We start from the raw sequence: 18,646 nt of genomic DNA, 5'->3' as shown, positions 1-18,646 counted from the left end.
TCTCCCAGTCCTCTGTGCACCTTGTTTCTCCTCTCTAATGTTTCATTCTGGTGTCCATCACCCTGCCAAGTTAATTTATACCTTCCCCCCACAGCACTAGTTAACCTTCCCATGAGGACATTGGTCCCAGCTCTGTTGAGGTGCAAACCGTCTACATTGAATAGGTCCCTCCTGGCCCAGAGCTGGCCCCAATTCCCCAGGAATCTGAAATCCTCCCTCCTGCACCATTTCTCCAGCCACAAAAATCTTCATGATTATTTTCCTACATTACAACAGTGACTACAATTCAAAAGTACTTTGTTGACTGTAAAGCACTTTGGGACATCCTGGGGATGAGAAAGGCGCTATGTAAGTCTTTCTCAAGTTTTCTGTTTATTCTGTACGGGACCCTTTTTGTCGCAGCCTTATTTTTAAAATCGCTCTTAAAATGTGATTCCAGTGCAGCGGTTTTCTCTCTTGCTGTATTAAGTGGTGTGCCGGCCTTGCCAGTGACGCCCGCATCCTGTGAATTAATATATAAAAAAATGTGAGCATAAAATGGTGTATTCCTGAGAAGCATGCCACTCTCTGTCGGGTTTGTGCCCTTGATTTCAGAGAAACACGTAGAATTTACAGCAGAGGAACAGGCCATTCGGCCCAACTGGCCCATGCTCCACACGAGCCTCCTCCCACCTTACTTCATATCCTTCTATTCCTTTCCCCCCCATGTGTTTATCTAGCTGCCCCTTAAAGGCATCTACGCTATTCGCCTCTTGTGGTAGCGAGTTCCACATTCTCACCACTCTCTGGGTGAAGAAGTTTCTCCCGAATTCCCCACTGGATTTATTGGTGGAAAGGGTGGACAGCTTTAAGTTCCTCGGAGTCCACATCACGGAAGACCTCTCCTGGTCCCTCAATACCTCCTCTCTGGTGAAGAAGGCCCAGCAGCGCCGATATTTCCTAAGGAGGCTGAAGGGATGTAACCTGCCACCCCTGATCCTCTCTAACTTTTACCGCTGCACAATAGAGAGCATCCTGACGAACTGTATCACAGTATGGTATGGCAGCTGTAGCTACTATGACCGGAAAGCCCTGCAGCGGGTAGTCAAAACTGCCAGCGCATTACCGGCACCCGGCTACCGACCATAGAGCACATATACCAGAAACGCTGTTTACGGAGGTCACGGTCCATCATCAAAGACCCTACCCACCCCAGCCACAGTCTGTTCGCCCTCCTACCATCTGGGAGACGCTACAGATACATTCGTACCCGTACGACCAGATTTAGGAACAGCTTCTTTCCCAGGGCTGTCATCCTACTGAACTCCACAAATAAACTCTAAAGCCTGCACATCTGCCAATGCACTTTATTATGGTTATGTTAATGTATTACAAGCCAAATGTATGTTGAATGTTTAAATGTCTTAATCTAAATGTACACTCTCGGGAGCCGCAAGCCTACATTTCGTTGTACTGCACTTGTGCACTAACAATGACAATAAAGTTGATTATGATTATGATTATGGTGACGATCTTGTATTGATGTCCTCTAGTTTTTGTCTCTCCCACAAGTGGAAACATCTTCTCTACGTTTATGCTATCAAACCCATCATAACCTTAAAAACTTCTAACGAGAGGATTCGAGTACAGGAGCAAGGATGTCTTGCTGCAGTTGTACAGGGCCTTGGTGAGACCGCACCTTGAGTATTGTGTGCAGTTTTGGTCGCTTTATCTGAGGAAGGATGTTCTTGCCATGGAGGGAGTGCAGCGAAGATTCACCAGACTGATACCTGGGATGGCAGGAATGACGTATGAGGAGAGAGTGGGTCGATTGGACTTATACTCGCTGGAGTTTAGAAGAATGAGAGGGGATCTCATTGAAACTTATAAAATTCTAACAGGACTAGACAGACTAGATGCAGGAAGGATGTTCCCGATGGCGGGGGAGTCCAGAACCAGGGGTCACAGTCTAAGGATAAGGGGTAAGCCATTTAGGACAGAGATGAGGAGGAATTTCTTCACCCAGAGAGTGGTGAACCTGTGGAATTCTCTACCACAGAAGACAGTTGAGGCCAATTCATTAAATATATTCAAGAAGGAGTTGGATATATTTCTTAAGGCTAAGGGGATGAAGGGATATGGGGAGAAAGCAGGGACAGGGTACTGAGTTTGGATGATCAGCCATGATCTCATTGAATGGCGGAGCAGGCTCGAGGGGCCGAATGGCCTACTCCTGCTCCTATCTTCTATGTTTCCCATGGAGCAGATGGCCGCCTTATTCCTTCTCCGAAAATGCACCACCTTGCACTTGTATATACTGAACATTTGCCATCTCCCCCCCACCCCCCGCCGCCGCCCCTGTTTATCCCTGAACTCTGTCATAATGTGAGGTGGCTGAAAAGTAAAATGCAAGAAAAATGAAAAAAATACTTGCATTCCTTATAGCGCCTTTCACAACCACTGGACGTCCCAAAAGCGCTTTACAGCCCGTGAAGTACTTTTTGAAGTGTAGTAATATAGGAAATGATGCAGCCAATTTGCGCACAGCAAGCTCCCACAAACAGCAATGTGATAATGACCATAAAATCTGTTTTAGTGATGTTGGTTGTGGGATAAATATTGGACAGGACACCGGGGATAACCCCCCTGCTCCTCTTCGAAATAGAGCCATGGGATCTTTAACGTCCACCTGAGAGGGCAGGCGGGGGCCTCGGTTTAACGTCTCATCCAAAAGACGGCACCTCCGACAGTGCAGCACTCCCTCAGCACTGCACTGGTAGTGTCAGCCTAGATTTTCCTGCTCGAGTCTCTGCACTTGAACCCACGCCCCCCTGACTCAGAGGCGAGGGTGCTATCAACCGAGCCACGGCTGACACTCTTGCCATGACGATGGAACAAATCCATGGTTTTCAGGAACATCCTGATTGGCTGCTGTACCAGTGCAGGTAAAGGCTTAGAGCTGAGCCATCTACTGCTGGCTCACCTGTGTGGTGCTGGGGGGAGGGGACATAAAGGGGGGCATGAAAATTACAAAATATAATTGCACAAATTGCTAGTCATGATTCATTTTTTATTGCATTGAGACTTGTTCTTTTACAAAAGAGTTGTACAACAAAGTATTGTTTATAAAAAATAAGTATTTTTATTTTCTTTTCATTTTGTAATAACTCTGCCGAAGTCGAACAGAAAAGGAGAAAAAAATAAACACATAATGGCATCAACTTCAATTGTCTATTTCCTATTAAAGCAAGTATTGTGGGGTTGTAAATCCACTGAAAAGTACATTAAGGGGATAATTTTAACCTCCAAAATCGGATGGGTTTGGGTCGAGTGGGATGTAATCATTTAAAAAATCTGAAACTCGAATCCGCCCATTTCCGTTTTTAATGGAGGCCGGACAGGGAGCGAGCAACCAACCTGTTCCTAGGAGGCGGGGTGCTCATTTAAATATTTTAATGAGGCTGCGTCCCTCAGAGTTTATCTCTCTTCCAGGTTTAACCCTGGCCGGCCGGGTTTCCCAGGCCTCGGGAAACCCGGCAGCTAAAGGGAGGCGAGGGCTGCTGTGTGGAAGAGGTAAGTGCCTTTCCAGCACTGCTTGTAGGCCAGGAGGATCTAGAGTGTTTCCTTCCAGCATCCCCAAGCTAACCTGCTTCCCCAGCCACCGCCGCCCCCCCCCGCCCCCCCCACTGCGATCGGACCCCTCCCCCCACCATGATTCGACCCGCCCCGCGATCACAGATCACCCATCCCTGCCCTCGACCTGTCTCCGACTCCCCATGATCAACCCCAGACCCTCCAAGCCGTGCTGTACCAACCCTCACCCCCACCCCTCGCGATCCCGACCCCAGCAGCAACAAACCTACCTGCAGTCTCTTCTGCAGCGTTCCCCGCCCAACAGGGAGCCAAGCCTGTCAGTCAGGTTGGCTTCCGGGCGGGGAACCTGTTGACAAAGAACCACGTGCAAAACTCCACAGCTTTCAGGGAAACCTGGACTTTCCAACCAGAACTCACCCCCCACCCCCGGCTTGGAAATCCCGCCCCAGTAAAGATCTGGGCCTAACTGTCTGCCACTTCATAGTTTAGGGATGCTGCTGACTGTAGTATCATAGAATTATGGAAGTTTACAGCACAGAAGGAGGCCATTTGGCCCATCGTGTCTGTGCCGGCCGAAAAAGAGCTATCCAGCTTAATCCAGCTCTTGGTCCGTGGCCCTGTAGGTTGCAGCACTTCAGGTACATATCCAAGTACTTTTTAAATGTGATGAGGGTTCCTGCCTCTACCACCCTTTCAGGCAGTGAGTTTCAGACCCCCACCACCCTCTGGGTGAAAAAAGTTCTCCTCAACTCCCCTCTAATCCTTTTACCAATCACTTTAAATCTATGCCCTCTGGTTATTGACCTCTCTGCTAAGGGAAATAGGTCCTTCCTATCCACTCTATCTAGGCCCCTCATAATTTTATACACCGCAATTAAGTCTCCCCTCAGCCTCCTCTGTTCCAAAGAAAACAACCCCAGCCTATCGAATCTTTCCTCATAGCTAAAATTCTCCAGTCCTGGCAACATCCTCGTAAATCTCCTCTGCACCCTCTCTAGTACAATCGCATCTTTCCTGTAATGTGACCAGAAAAGTATGCAGTATTCTAGCTGAGGCTTAACTAGTGTTTTATACAGTTCAAGCAAAACCTCCCTGCTCTTATAATCTATGCCTCACATGTATCGCTACCATGTGCTGTTACATGAAGATCCTCGGAGTCCACATCACGGAAGACCTCTCCTGGTCCCTCAATACCTCCTCTCTGGTGAAGAAGGCCCAGCAGCGCCTATATTTCCTAAGGAGGCTGAAGGGATGTAACCTGTCACCCCTGATCCTCTCTAACTTTTACCGCTGCACAATAGAGAGCATCCTGACGAACTGTATCACAGCATGGTATGGCAGCTGTAGCTACTATGACCGGAAAGCCCTGCAGCGGGTAGTCAAAACTGCCCAATGCATTACCGGCACCCGGCTACCGACCATAGAGCACATATACCAGAAACGCTGTCTACGGAGGTCACGGTCCATCATCAAAGACCCTACCCACCCCAGCCACAGTCTGTTCGCCCTCCTGCCATCTGGGAGACGCTACAGATGCATTCGCACCCATACGACCAGATTTAGGAACAGCTTCTTTCCCAGGGCTGCCATCCTACTGAACTCCACAAATAAACTCTAAAGCCTGCACATCTGCCAAAGCACTTTATTATGGTTATGTTTATGTTAATGTATTACAAGCCAAATGTATGTTGAACGTTTAAATGTCTTAATCTAAATGTACACTCTCGGGAGCCGCAAGCCTACATTTCGTTGTACTGCACTTGTGCACTAACAATGACAATAAAAGTTGATTATTATGATTATGATTATGAATGCGTGCAGTTCCCGATGACCCTATTTTTTCTCTCCTGCAGCTTTCTGGACTGGTTTGCCACTATAATGTGCTGAAGGTACAGCAATTGCTGTGTGTACCAAAGTGGGCAGCCAGATGTGCCTCGTTCACCCTAGAGCCGGTCTTTTCGTCGGCTGATCCCGTCCATGACACTCCCCTAGGAATGGGTGCGACCCTGGACATTCAGAGACAACAGAGGACGGAACTACTGGATCAGCAGCTCATGCTGGCCCAGCTTAACCAGAACAACCGGAGGCATCGACGGCAGGTAATAGTCACTGCGACAGTGCATGGGAGAAGTTCCAGTTTTTAATCCCTTCCCCTCGCGTCATGGCGTTTCTATTCCTATCTGTCACAATTACCAGCCCAAGACAGGCAGGTAAATTGCATAGAATTTCACAGCGCAGGAACAGGCCATTCGGCCCAACTGGTTCGTGCTGGTGTTTATGCTCCACACGCGCCTCCTCCCACCCTACTTCATCGCACCCCATCAGCATAACCGTCTATTCCTTTCTCCCTCGTGTACTCATCCAGCTTCCCCCCCTTTTTTAATGTAATTATTCATTCACTGGATGTGGGCGTCGCTGGCAAGGCCCAGCATTTATTGCACATCCCTAGTTGCCCTCGAGAAGGTGGTGATGAGTCGCCGCCTTGAACCGCTGCAGTCCATGTGGTGAAGGTACTCCCACAGTGCTGTGAGGGAGGGAGTTCCAGGATTTTGAGCCCGCGACGATACATTGATGTTATTCACCTCAACCACTTCCTGTGGCAGCGAGTTCCACATTCTCGCCACTCTCTGGGTAAAGAAGTTTCTCCTGAATTCCCAATTGGATTTATTAGTGACTATCTTATATTGATGGTCTCCTAGTTTGGATGAAAACATTAAAAAAAAGATTGCTGGAGGTGGAGATTATTATGCTTTCAGTACCATAAAGTAAGATGATAATTTAGGAGGCTACATAGTGTTGATGAGATCATTCACGCCTCTTTGTAGACTTTTCCATGAAACGCAGCTCAAAGATGATCTCACATTTAAGGTAAATCGTAGCACTTTCACGTTATTGCCTGAGCGCACTCTTTCCACTTTCCCCATCAGGTCCCTTATCACATCCCAGTGCTGTCCCCCTCCCACACCTTCCTTTAAGCCAGAGCTTCAATTTGCATGTGGTGATGAGTTGCATCACCCACACAGAAACCTAACGGTTTTAACTGATTACAGTCAGTGTGCATAAAACTTGACATTCTGTCATTTATTTTGTTGGGTTGCTCCTTATGCTGCTTTAACACAATCTAAGGTTACAGTAATACTTGTTGTGATGTTGATATTGCATGGAATTTACAGCTCAGAAACAGGCCATTCGGCCCAACTGGTCCGTGCTCCACTCGAGCCTCCTCCTACCCCTCTTCATCTCACCCTAGCAGCATCACCACTGACCAGAAACTTAACTGGACCAGCCACATAAATACTGTGACTACAAGAGCAGGTCAGAGGCGGCGCACTCTGCAGCGAGTGTCTCACCTCCTGACTCCCCAAAGCCTTTCCACCATCTACAAGGCACAAGTCAGGAGTGTGATGGAATACTCTCCACTTGCCTGGATGAGTGCAGCGCCAACAACACTCAAGAAGCTCGACACCATCCAGGACAAAGCAGCCCGCTTGATGGGCACCCCATCCACCACCTTAAACATTCACTCCCTCCACCACCGGCGCACCGTGGCTGCAGTGTGTACCATCTACAAGGTGCACTGCAGCAACTCACCAAGGCTTCTTCGGCAGCACCTCCCAAACCCGCGACCTCTTCCACCTAGAAGGACAAGGGCAGCAGGTGCATGGAAACACCGCCACCTCCAAGTTCCCCTCCAAGTCACACACCATCCTGACTTAGAAATATATCACCGATCCTTCATTGTCGCTGCATCAAAATCCTGGAACTCCCTCCCCAACAGCACTGTGGGAGTACCTTCACCGCACGGACTGCAGCGGTTCAAGAAGGCGGCTCACCACCACCTTCTCAAGGGCAATTAGGGATGGGCAATAAATGCTGGCCTTGCCAGCGACTCCCACATCCCAGGAACGAATAAAAATAAATAACCTTCTCTTCCTTTCTCCCTCGTGTACATATCCAGCTTCCCCTTAAATGTATCTCTGCTATTCGCCTCAACCACCCCCTGTGGTAGCGAGTTCCACATTCTCACCACTCTCTGGGTAAAGAAGTTTCTCCTGAATTCCCGATTGGATTTATTAGTGACTGTCTTATATTTATGGCCCCTAATTTTGGTCTCCTCCTCCCCCCCCACCCCCCGGCAAAGTGGAAACTTCTTCTCTATGTCGACCCTATCGAAAACGTACATAAGCTTAAAGGCTTCTAAGAGGTCACCCCTCAAAAGAGCCCCAGCCTGCTCAGTCTTTCCTGATAATTATAATCTCTCAGTTCTTGTAACATCTTATAAATCTTTTTTTTTCACCACCTCCCAGTGCCTCGACAGCCTTTTTATAATATGGAGACCAGAACTGTGTCCAGTACTCTGAGTGATCTAAGCAAGGTTCTGAATTAACCAAGTTTAACATAGCTTCTCTGCTTTTCAGTTCGCTAATTAATGATCCTTTTAAAAATTGCTTAAAGAATGATATGTTAAACATAGTTTCATAATTAAAAAGCAAAATACTGCAGATGATGGAAATCTGAAATAAAAACAGGAAATGCTGATACACTCAGCAGGTCCGGAGGCAGCTGTACAGAGGAGGTAGGGTTAAATTTTCAGGTCTTATGACTCTTAATGAACATCATATAGTTGTTGTGCTTCCATTGGTTTTATATTATCATATATTAACAATTAATGTGGATTTGACCAGTAATTTTAGCATAGTGGTCAGCGCTTGAAGTGCTATTGCTTTCTTCTCCTCTCCATCACCAGGACTGCTTACTTCCACCTCTAACATCGCCCATCTCTGTCCCTGCCTCAGCTCATCCGCTGCTGAAACCCTCATCCCTGCCTTTTTATCTCTAGACTCAATTATTCCGACGCTCTCCTGGCCGGCCTCCCACGTTCCACCCTCTGTAAACTTGAGCTCATCCAAAACTCGGCTGCCCCGTGTCCTAACTCACACCCAGTCCCGTTCACCCATCACCCCCTGTGCTCACTGCCCCGTGTCCTAACTCACACCCAGTCCTGTTCACCCATCACCCCCTGTGCTCACTGCCCCGTGTCCTAACTCACACCCAGTCCCGTTCACCCATCACCCCCTGTGCTCACTGCCCCGTGTCCTAACCCACACCCAGTCCCGTTCACCCATCACCCCCTGTGCTCACTGCCCCGTGTCCTAACTCACACCCAGTCCCGTTCACCCATCACCCCCTGTGCTCACTGCCCCGTGTCCTAACTCACACCCAGTCCTGTTCACCCATCACCCCCTGTGCTCACTGCCCCGTGTCCTAACTCACACCCAGTCCCGTTCACCCATCACCCCCTGTGCTCACTGACCTACGTTGGCTCCCGGTTTGGCAACGCATCGATTTAAAAATTCTCATCCTTGTTTCGAAATCCCTCCATGGCCTTGCCCTTCCCTATTGCTGTAACCTCCTCCAGCCCTACAACTCACCGGAAATGTTTGTGTTCCTGCTTTTCTGGCCTCTTGCACATCCCCGATTTCCATCGCTCCACTATTGGTGGCCGTGCCTTCAGCTGCCTCGGCCCTAAGCGCGGGAATTCCCTCCCTAAACCTCTTCGCCTTTCTCCCTCTCTTTCTTCCTTTAAGACGCTCCCTAAAACTTACCTCAGCGCTTGAAGTACTATTGCTTTCTTCTCCTCTCCATCACCAGGACTGCTTACCTCTTTGACCAAGTTTTTGGTCACCTGTCCTAATATGGCTTGGTGTCAAATTTTGTTTGATAACGCTCCTGTGAAGCGCCATGGGACATTTTACTAAGTTAAAGGCGCTATATAAATGCAAGTTGTTGTTGTTGGTTATACAGACACAGTGGTCAAATCGTCCCTCCATTTGCATTTTGTGTCACCTATATGGATCGGTCTATGTTAGCTATTCTGACCAGTTTGGTACTGGTCTCCCCAATCTTTTCACACTTTCCAACACAACTCGTGAACCTCCTTGTCGTATGCCAAAGCACTTGCTGCCACCTTATACAGTTGCTCCACCTCTTCTTCCTGATTATCTCCCCAGCCTGACTTCCTGAGTGCACTACTCAGGATGTAGTGAAGAAGAAAGAAAAAGAGAACTTGCATTTCGACAGCACCTTTCACAACCTCAGGACGTCCCAAAGCGCTTTACAGCCAATAAAGTACTTTTGAAATGTAGTCACTGTTGTAATGTAGGAAATGCGGCAGCCAATTTGCACACAGCACAAACAGCAATGTGATAATGACCAGATCATCTGTTTTTAGTGATGTTGGTTGAGGGATACATATTGGCTCCAGGACACCAGGGAGAACTCCCCCCTGCTCTTCTTCGAAATAGTGCCACGGGATCTTTTACGTCCACCTGAGACGGCAGACGGGGCCTCAGTTTAATGTCTAATCCGAAAGACGGCACCTCCGACAGTGCAGCACTCCCTCAGCACTGCCCTGGGAGTGTCAGCCTGGATTTCATGCTTCTGCCTCTGTAGGCGAGAGTGCTGCCCACTGAGCCACAGCTGACACAAGTTGTAAAGTGCACACACTTTACTGCTTTACGTAACAGTGGTGAACAGGTGGAATGGTCTTCCGAGGAAGAAAAATTTAAAAGAAAATTGGAGAAGTTTTTGAGGATATGAAAATTGTGAGGTTTTGGGTTTTAGTTTGGGCAAGATGGACTGCAGAGCTTATTACTGGTCCTGTACTGTCCTAGTTCCCATGGGATGGGGCCAAGATTGGGGTCAATTGTGATGCTCCCTCTCATTGTGAAAGGCCAGGTCGCAGAGGACACGAGAAGGAATCTCTCCCACAATCCACCTTAAATTATGCTAATTTGCAAAACTTGCCATTTTTACTCTTTATTTTCTTTGCATGCACCTCTCTATCTCTCCCTGCCTCGGTCTCTTGACTCCCTCTGAGTTTTCCCCTGAATTGTACCCCAGCTGGAAGTCAATAGCTCAGGAAGAGAGAAAATTGACAGTGGGGGGGGGGGGGGGGGAATAGGCAATGGAATTATTTTAAAAAAATACTAATTGTGATATAAATCTGACTTTACATTTTTAGCGTAATGTATTGTGAAACTTGCACCAACAACCTTTTATGTAGCACTCCTCAGGTCGAAGAATGCATTAGCACTTCGCAATAGGAAAGTGGACTGGGCAGTGAGTAAGACATTGCCAAGAGTGGGAGCTCAAAGGCATATTTGTAGGGCACAGGTTTTTTGAAGGGTTGGACAGATGTAGGCAGGTAAAGTGGTTTTGGCAGAGAATCTCAGAAGGCAAGGGCAAACTCGCCTGTAACGGTGAAGTGTGGAGTACACAGGACAAGCAGTAAACATTTCAGAGGAGCAGAGGGTTTGGGCTGGAATATATGACTGGAGAAGATTTCCCAAATAAAGTAGGGTGAGACCGTAGAGGGATTTGAAAATGTAGGTGAGAATTTTGGTGTTGATTTTCTGGAGGAAAGGAGCCAATGGCTCTGGTCAAGAATGGGGGTAATGGGTGACTGTATTTGTGCGAGAGAGGATACAGTTCTGAATTAATTGAAGCTTGAGAGTGGAGATTGGCGAGGAGAGCATTTGAGAAATGAATCATCCACGTGATCATTGGCAAAGGGGGTGAGGTAAGGAATATTCCGGGGGCGGAGGAAGGCAGTCTTTGCGATAAAATGGATGTTGGGTAGAACACTTAGCTCAGAGTTGAACAGAGCGCCCTACTGTGCTCAGCATAAATGAGCCACCAGGAACGTTGGTCGAGTTGGTGCCAGAAGCCCATAGGTTCTGGGCAGAGCTAAGTAGGATGGCTTCAGTGTTGCCAACATTGAGCTTGTATGGTATGTCTACACAATCCAACATCAGTCCAATGGGTTGCTGAGCTCTACACCGTAACTTTGGTAAAGTACTACATGAACAAGTCATTTTAAGGCGAAACAACTTTATTTAAATGGTTGCCACAAGTTCTTACAACCTTTCTGAGTAGAGCGAGGCCTTTGAGTTCTACCGCGTCATCAGTCCGTTGCACTCAAGGCTGCTGCGTCGTCTTCAATGTTGTCCTCCTTCTTGAGGCAAGCTCCTGCTGCTCTACCCTTCGACTGCAGTGCTCTTTTCTTCCCCGACATCCTCCTCTTGTACATTCTGGCGGTTGGGGTATGAGTACTGTTTATTAGACCTCAATGATTGGTAGTTTAGGCTTCATTCATGTCAATTGAGGTTAGGTGCACCGATCTCGTGACTCATCGGGACGTCTACTGTTCCCCCTAAGCTGCGCGGCCGCGCAGTTACCTCAAGAGACTGGGGAGAGAGAGAGAAAATCGTGGGGTGTGGGGGTGGGGTGGGGGGGCGGAGAGAGAGAGACCGGACCGGGGGGAGAGAGAGAGACGGTGGGGGGGGGGGGGAGAGAGAGAGACTGGGGGGGGGAGAGAGAGAGACGGGGGGAAGAGAGAGAGAGAGACTGGGGGGAGAGAGAGAGAGAGACTGGGGGAGAGAGAGAGAGAGACTGGGGGAGAGAGAGAGAGAGAGACTGGGGGAGAGAGAGAGAGAGACTGGGGGAGAGAGAGAGAGAGACTGGGGGAGAGAGAGAGAGACGGTGGGGAGAGAGAGAGACGGGGGGAGAGAGAGACGGGAGGGAGAGAGAGACTGGGGGGGGAGAGAGAAACTGGGGGGAGAGGAAGAGAGATTGGGGGGAGAGGAAGAGAGACTGGGGGAGAGGGAGAGAGACTGGGGAAGAGAGAGAGAGACTGGGGGAGAGAGAGAGAGACGGCGGGAGAGAGAGCGAATGGGGAGAGAGAGAGACTGGGTGGGATAGAGATAGAGATGGGGGAGAAAGAGAGAGAGAGACGGGGAGAAAGAGAGAGAGAGACGGGGGAGAAAGAGAGACTGGGGGGAGAGAGAGAGATAGAGATGGGGAAAAGGGAGAGAGATGGAGGGAGAGAGAGACTGGGGGGAGAGAGAGCGAATGGGGAGAGAGAGAGACGGGTGAGAGAGAGACTGGGTGGGTGAGAGAGATAGAGACGAGGAGAAAGAAAGAGAGAAAGAGACTGGGGGGGAGAGAGAGAGACTGGGGGAGAGAGAGACTGGGGGAGAGAGAGACTGGGGGAGAGAGAGAGAGATAGAGACGGGGGAAGGGGAGAGAGCCGGGGGGAGTGAGATGGAGGGAGAGAGAGAGAGCGAATGGGGAGAGAGAGACTGAGGTGAGAGAGAGACTGGGTGGGAGAGAGAGATAGATGGAGAAGAAAGAGAGAGAGATAGACAGGGGAGAGAGAGACTGGGGAGAGAGAGAGAGACTGGGGGAGAGAGTGAGACGGGGGAAAAGAGAGTGAGATGGGGGAAAAGAGTGAGATGGAGGGAGATAGGGAGAGAGACTGGGGTGAGAGCGAAAGACTGGGTGGAAGAGAGAGAGAGAGACGGAGGGGAGAGAGAGAGAGACGGAGGGGAGAGAGAGACAGAGGGGAGAGAGAGAGAAGCGAGGTTGAAACAGAAATGCATTTCCTCCTAAAATGCGAAAAATTCAACACATCAAGAAATATATTATTCAACAAGCTAAGCCAAACAACCCCAGATTTCAAGGAATTGGATGACCTGTCAAAATTGAGATTAGTCCTGGGAGAAGGAGACAGACCATACCTTGGGGCCAAATATGTAACAACATGTCACAACCTGAGGACTGTTTAAAATTAATATTGAACGTACCAAATGAAGTAGAAAGACTGTTTAAAATTAATATTGTTTAAAAGTAATATTGTATGTACCCAACAAATGTCAAATCGATTGACACCTACAGAATGTTGGAAAACTGTACCTTTTTGCTATGTAAGCTTTGGCAATATGGTTCTCTGTAAACTTTCATGCCAATAAAGCATTTGAATTGGAATTGGAATTGGAATTGGAGAGACGGAGGGGAGAGAGAGAGAGACGGAGGGGAGAGAGAGAGAGACGGAGGGGAGAGAGAGAGAGACGGAGGGGAGAGAGAGAGATGGAGGGGAGAGAGAGAGAGACGGGGGGAAGAGAGAGAGACGGGGAGAGAGAGAGACTGAGGGAGAGAGACAGAGAGAGACTGGGGGGGAGAGAGAGAGATCTGGGAGAGAGTGAGAGACGGGGGGGGAGAGAGAGAGAGACAGGGTGGAAAGGGAGAGAGACGGGGTAGAGATAGAGAGACAGGGAGAGAGAGTGAGAGATGGAGAGAGAGTCTGGGGGGAGAGAGAGAGACTGGGTGGGAGAGAGATAGAGACGGAGGAGAAAGAGAGAGAGAGACTAGGGAGAGAGAGAGACTAGGTGGGTGAGAGAGAGAGAGACTAGCGAGAGATAGAGAGAAACTGACGGGGGAGCGAGTGAGAGAGAGACTGGGGAGAGAGAGAGAGACGGGGCGAGGGAGATTGGCGAGAGAGAGTAAGAAACTGGGGGAGAGAATGAGAGACGGGGAGCGAGAGAGAGGGAGACTAGGTGGGCGAGAGAGGGAGGCGGTGGGAGAGAATGAGAGAGACTGGGGGAGAGAATGAGAGAGACTGGGGAGAGAGTGTGAGACTGGGGGGAGAGAGAGAGAGACTTCCAAAATCCAAGACAAGACTACAAAGGGTTAAATGGCTTTCAGCTCTATGCACAGATATATGGGTGGAGCTAAAACAAACATAACAGACATTTTTTTTTAATGACAGACTTTCAGACAAAAGGAATACCATAACTTCTTAAGCATTCAAAGTCAGGGAAACTTCCACACTTTAACACACACTTTCACACAGACAGAAATTCCAGCATTTTTTTAAGGTTCCTTTCACTGAACAAATCTTGTTTTTTTTTCTCAGCACAGAAAGCTTCCGTGTCGGTTTCAGCTTTAAGTTTTTTTTTCTTTGCTTTTTACACTGTGAGGCGCACAGGTGTGCTCCGTAGACCAACTTATTTTTAGGAATCCGTTACCCCAGGCACGCTTGTTTTCCCTGTCAGGCTATCTATCAACTGTTCCCTGTGATATGCCAACGCCATTGTATCTCTAGTTTCACTTATTTGACACGCTCGTTCTCTCTCTCTCTCTCCTACCCAGTCTTAGTGATGATCACACCCAGTCGACCAAGTCTTCCCGGTTCTCACAAACCGAGGTCCTTATGACTCCTGCTCTGTGATCCCACTTCTGACACCACTGTAAGATTTGGATCACAGGTCACACACAGATTACCCAAAGGGTCTTAGGAGTCGTAGGTCGTTTTATTAAGGAGCGGCATATAGTTAAATACAACACGCAATCAGGATAGACACACTAGACATACAACCCGTAACAGATGAGAATGGTTTACCAGCCCTGGAATGGGCGGACGGACGGGGGTTGAGGCAGAACGGTGGTCTCGGATCCCTGCAGCCTGGGGCAGCAGTCTCTTCCTCTTTGGTCGTCTCCCGAGGCTGGCGGAGGTGTTAATTCGAAATTAGCATGAATCTTCCCCGGGGAAGCTCTACCCTTCTCTGCCTCCCCGGGGAAGCTCTTCCCCTCTCTGCCTACTTTTCCCTTTCGGCTACCCGTTTATGTACTTTATTTCGGTGGACCGGTGGATACCTTGCGTCAATCATTTGTTTAATCACTTTTACCCATTCAGTTGTCCAATTACAGAGGAATAGGTACCTGCGGCAGACCCCGCTTCTCCCCATGCGATCATCCCTCCGTTTATCTCTTGTTTGGACATCTTGCACTTTCTCCTAGACAGTTTGTTTATCGTAAGGTTCCTTACTCAGCCTCTTATCAGGCCTAGCCATACCTACATGAAGGCCTGTTTCTGCGTGCTGCCCTTGTAATTATTTCTTTTACAATTCACGATCTCTTACAGATGGGGGGAGAGAGAGACTGGGGGAGAGAGAGAGAGAGACTGGGGGAGAGAGAGAGAGAGACTGGGGGAGAGAGAGAGAGAGACTGGGGGAGAGAGAGAGAGAGACTGGGGGAGAGAGAGAGAGAGACTGGGGGAGAGAGAGAGAGAGACTGGGGGAGAGAGAGAGAGACTGGGGGAGAGAGAGAGAGAGAGAGAGACTGGGGGAGGGAGAGAGAGAGAGACTGGGGGAGGGAGAGAGAGAGACTGGGGGAGAGAGAGAGAGATTGGGGGAGGGAGAGAGAGAGACTGGGGGAGAGAGAAACTGGGGGGGAGAGAGAGAGACTGGGGGGGAGAGAGAGAGACGGGGGGGAGAGAGAGAGAGACTGGGGGAGGGAGAGAGAGAGACTGGGGAGGGAGAGAGAGAGAGACTGGGGAGGGAGAGAGAGAGACTGGGGGAGGGAGAGAGAGAGACTGGGGGAGGGAGAGAGAGAGACTGGGGGAGAGAGAGACTGTGGGAGAGAGAGACTAGGGGGGAGAGAGAGACTTGGGGAGAGCGAGAGAGACTGGGGGAGAGCGAGAGAGACTGGGGGGGAGAGCGAGAGAGACTGGGGGGGAGAGCGAGAGAGACTGGGGGGGAGAGCGAGAGAGACTGGGGGGGAGAGCGAGAGAGAGACTGGGGGGGGAGCGAGAGAGACTGGGGGGGAGAGCAAGAGAGACCGGGGGGGGAGAGCGTGAGAGACTGGGGGGGGAGAGCGAGAGAGACTGGGGGGGAGAGCGAGAGAGACTGGGGGGGAGAGAGAGAGAGAGACTGGGGGGGAGAGAGAGAGAGAGACTGGGGGGGAGAGAGAGAGAGAGACGGGGGGAGAGCGACAGAGACTGGGGGGGAGAGCGACAGAGACTGGGGGGGAGAGCGAGAGAGACTGGGGGAGAGAGAGAGAGAGACTGGGGGAGAGCGAGAGAGATGGGGGGAGAGCGAGAGAGACTGGGGGGGAGAGAGAGAGAGAGACGGGGGGGAGAGAGAGAGACTGGGGGGGAGAGAGAGAGAGACTGGGGGGGAGAGCGAGAGAGGCTGGGGGGGAGAGCGAGAGAGACTGGGGAGGGAGAGAGAGACGGGGGAGAGAGAGACTGGGGGAGAGAGAGACTAGGGGGGAGAGAGAGAGAGACTGGGGGGGAGAGAGAGAGAGACGGGGGGGAGAGAGAGAGAGACTGGGGGAGAGAGAGAGACCTGGGGGGGTGAGAGAGACTGGGGGAGAGAGAGAGACTTGGGGAGAGCGAGAGAGACTGGGGGGGAGAGCGAGAGAGACTGGGGGGGAGAGCGAGAGAGACTGGGGGAGAGCGAGAGAGAGACTGGGGGAGAGCGAGAGAGACGGGGGGGGAGAAAGAGAGAGACTGGGGGGGAGAGCGAGAGAGACTGGGGGGAGAGCGAGAGAGCCGGGGGGGAGAGCGAGAGAGACTGGGGGGGAGAGCGAGAGAGACTGGGGGGGAGAGAGAGAGAGACTGGGGAGGAGAGAGAGAGAGACTGGGGGGGAGAGCGAGAGAGACTGGGGGGGAGAGCGAGAGAGAGACTGGGGGGGAGAGCGAGAGAGAGACTGGGGGGGAGAGCGAGAGAGACTGGGGGGGAGAGCGAGAGAGACTGGGGGGGAGAGCGAGAGCGACTGGGGGGGGAGAGCGAGAGAGAGACTGGGGGGGAGAGCGAGAGAGACTGGGGGGGAGAGCGAGAGAGACTGGGGGGGAGAGCGAGAGAGACTGGGGGGAGAGCGAGAGAGACTGGGGGGGGAGAGCGAGAGAGACTGGGGGGGAGAGAGAGAGAGACTGGGGGGGAGAGAGAGAGACTGGGGGAGAGAGAGAGACCTGGGGGGGAGAGAGAGACGGGGGAGAGAGAGAGACTGGGGGAGAGAGAGAGACTTGGGGAGAGCGAGAGAGACTGGGGGGGAGAGCGAGAGAGACTGGGGGGGAGAGCGAGAGAGACTGGGGGAGAGCGAGAGAGAGACTGGGGGAGAGCGAGAGAGACGGGGGGGGAGAGAGAGAGAGACTGGGGGGGAGAGCGAGAGAGACTGGGGGGAGAGCGAGAGAGCTGGGGGGAGAGCGAGAGAGACGGGGGGAGAGCGAGAGAGACTGGGGGGGAGAGCGAGAGAGACTGGGGGGGGAGAGAGAGAGAGACTGGGGAGGAGAGAGAGAGAGACTGGGGGGGAGAGCGAGAGAGACTGGGGGGGAGAGCGAGAGAGACTGGGGGGGAGAGCGAGAGAGAGACTGGGGGGGGAGAGCGAGAGAGAGACTGGGGGGGAGAGCGAGAGAGACTGGGGGGGAGAGCGAGAGAGACTGGGGGGGAGAGCGAGAGAGACTGGGGGGGAGAGCGAGAGAGACTGGGGGGGAGAGCGAGAGAGAGACTGGGGGGGAGAGAGAGAGACTGGGGGGGAGAGCGAGAGAGACTGGGGGGGAGAGCGAGAGAGAGACTGGGGGGAGAGAGAGAGAGACTGGGGGGGAGAGCGAGAGAGACTGGGGGGGAGAGCGAGAGAGACTGGGGGGGAGAGCGAGAGAGACTGGGGGGGAGAGCGAGAGAGACTGGGGGGGAGAGAGAGAGAGACTGGGGGGGAGAGAGAGAGAGATTGGGGAGGAGAGAGAGAGAGACTGGGGGGGAGAGCGAGAGAGACTGGGGGGGGGAGAGCGAGAGAGACTGGGGGGGAGAGCGAGAGAGACTGGGGGGGAGAGCGAGAGAGAGACTGGGGGGGAGAGCGAGAGAGACTGGGGGGGAGAGCGAGAGAGACTGGGGGGGGAGAGCGAGAGAGACTGGGGGGGTGAGCGAGAGAGAGACTGGGGGGAGAGCGAGAGAGAGACTGGGGGGAGAGAGAGAGACTGGGGGGGAGAGCGAGAGAGACTGGGGGGGAGAGCGAGAGAGACTGGGGGGGAGAGCGAGAGAGAGACTGGGGGGAGAGCGAGAGAGAGACGGGGGGAGAGCGAGAGAGAGACTGGGGGGAGAGAGAGAGATTGGGGGGGAGTGCGAGAGAGACTGGGGGGGAGAGCGAGAGAGACTGGGGGGGAGAGCGAGAGAGACTGGGGGGAGAGCGAGAGAGACTGGGGGGGAGAGCGAGAGAGACTGGGGGGGAGAGCGAGAGAGACTGGGGGGAGAGCGAGAGAGACTGGGGGGAGTGCGAGAGAGAGACTGGGGGGAGAGCGAGAGAGAGACTGGGGGGGAGAGCGAGAGAGACTGGGGGGGGAGAGCGAGAGAGACTGGGGGGGAGAGCGAGAGCGACGGGGGGAGAGCGAGAGAGACGGGGGGGAGAGCGAGAGAGACTGGGGAAAGGGGGAGAGAGAGACGGGGAGAGAGAGACT

General features: G+C 51.7%; 1 protein-coding gene across 3 annotated transcripts in view; it reads left to right on the top strand.

Moving 5' to 3' along the window:
- The window catches only part of ubac2 (UBA domain containing 2), a 313,220-nt gene that overhangs the window by 223,023 nt on the left and 71,551 nt on the right, over positions 1 to 18,646 (top strand). For all 3 annotated transcript variants that reach the window (XM_085998420.1, XM_085998421.1, XM_085998419.1), the window contains one exon: positions 5,427 to 5,672. In XM_085998420.1, coding sequence (XP_085854546.1) covers positions 5,427 to 5,672 — 246 coding nt within the window. The remainder of the gene's footprint in view (positions 1 to 5,426; positions 5,673 to 18,646) is intronic.

This window comes from Somniosus microcephalus, chromosome 10, assembly GCF_052327205.1.
Source record: "Somniosus microcephalus isolate GS21.2 chromosome 10, FLI_Smic_1.0, whole genome shotgun sequence".
Lineage (NCBI taxonomy): Eukaryota > Metazoa > Chordata > Chondrichthyes > Squaliformes > Somniosidae > Somniosus > Somniosus microcephalus.
This window is presented reverse-complemented; position numbering and strand designations above follow the sequence as displayed.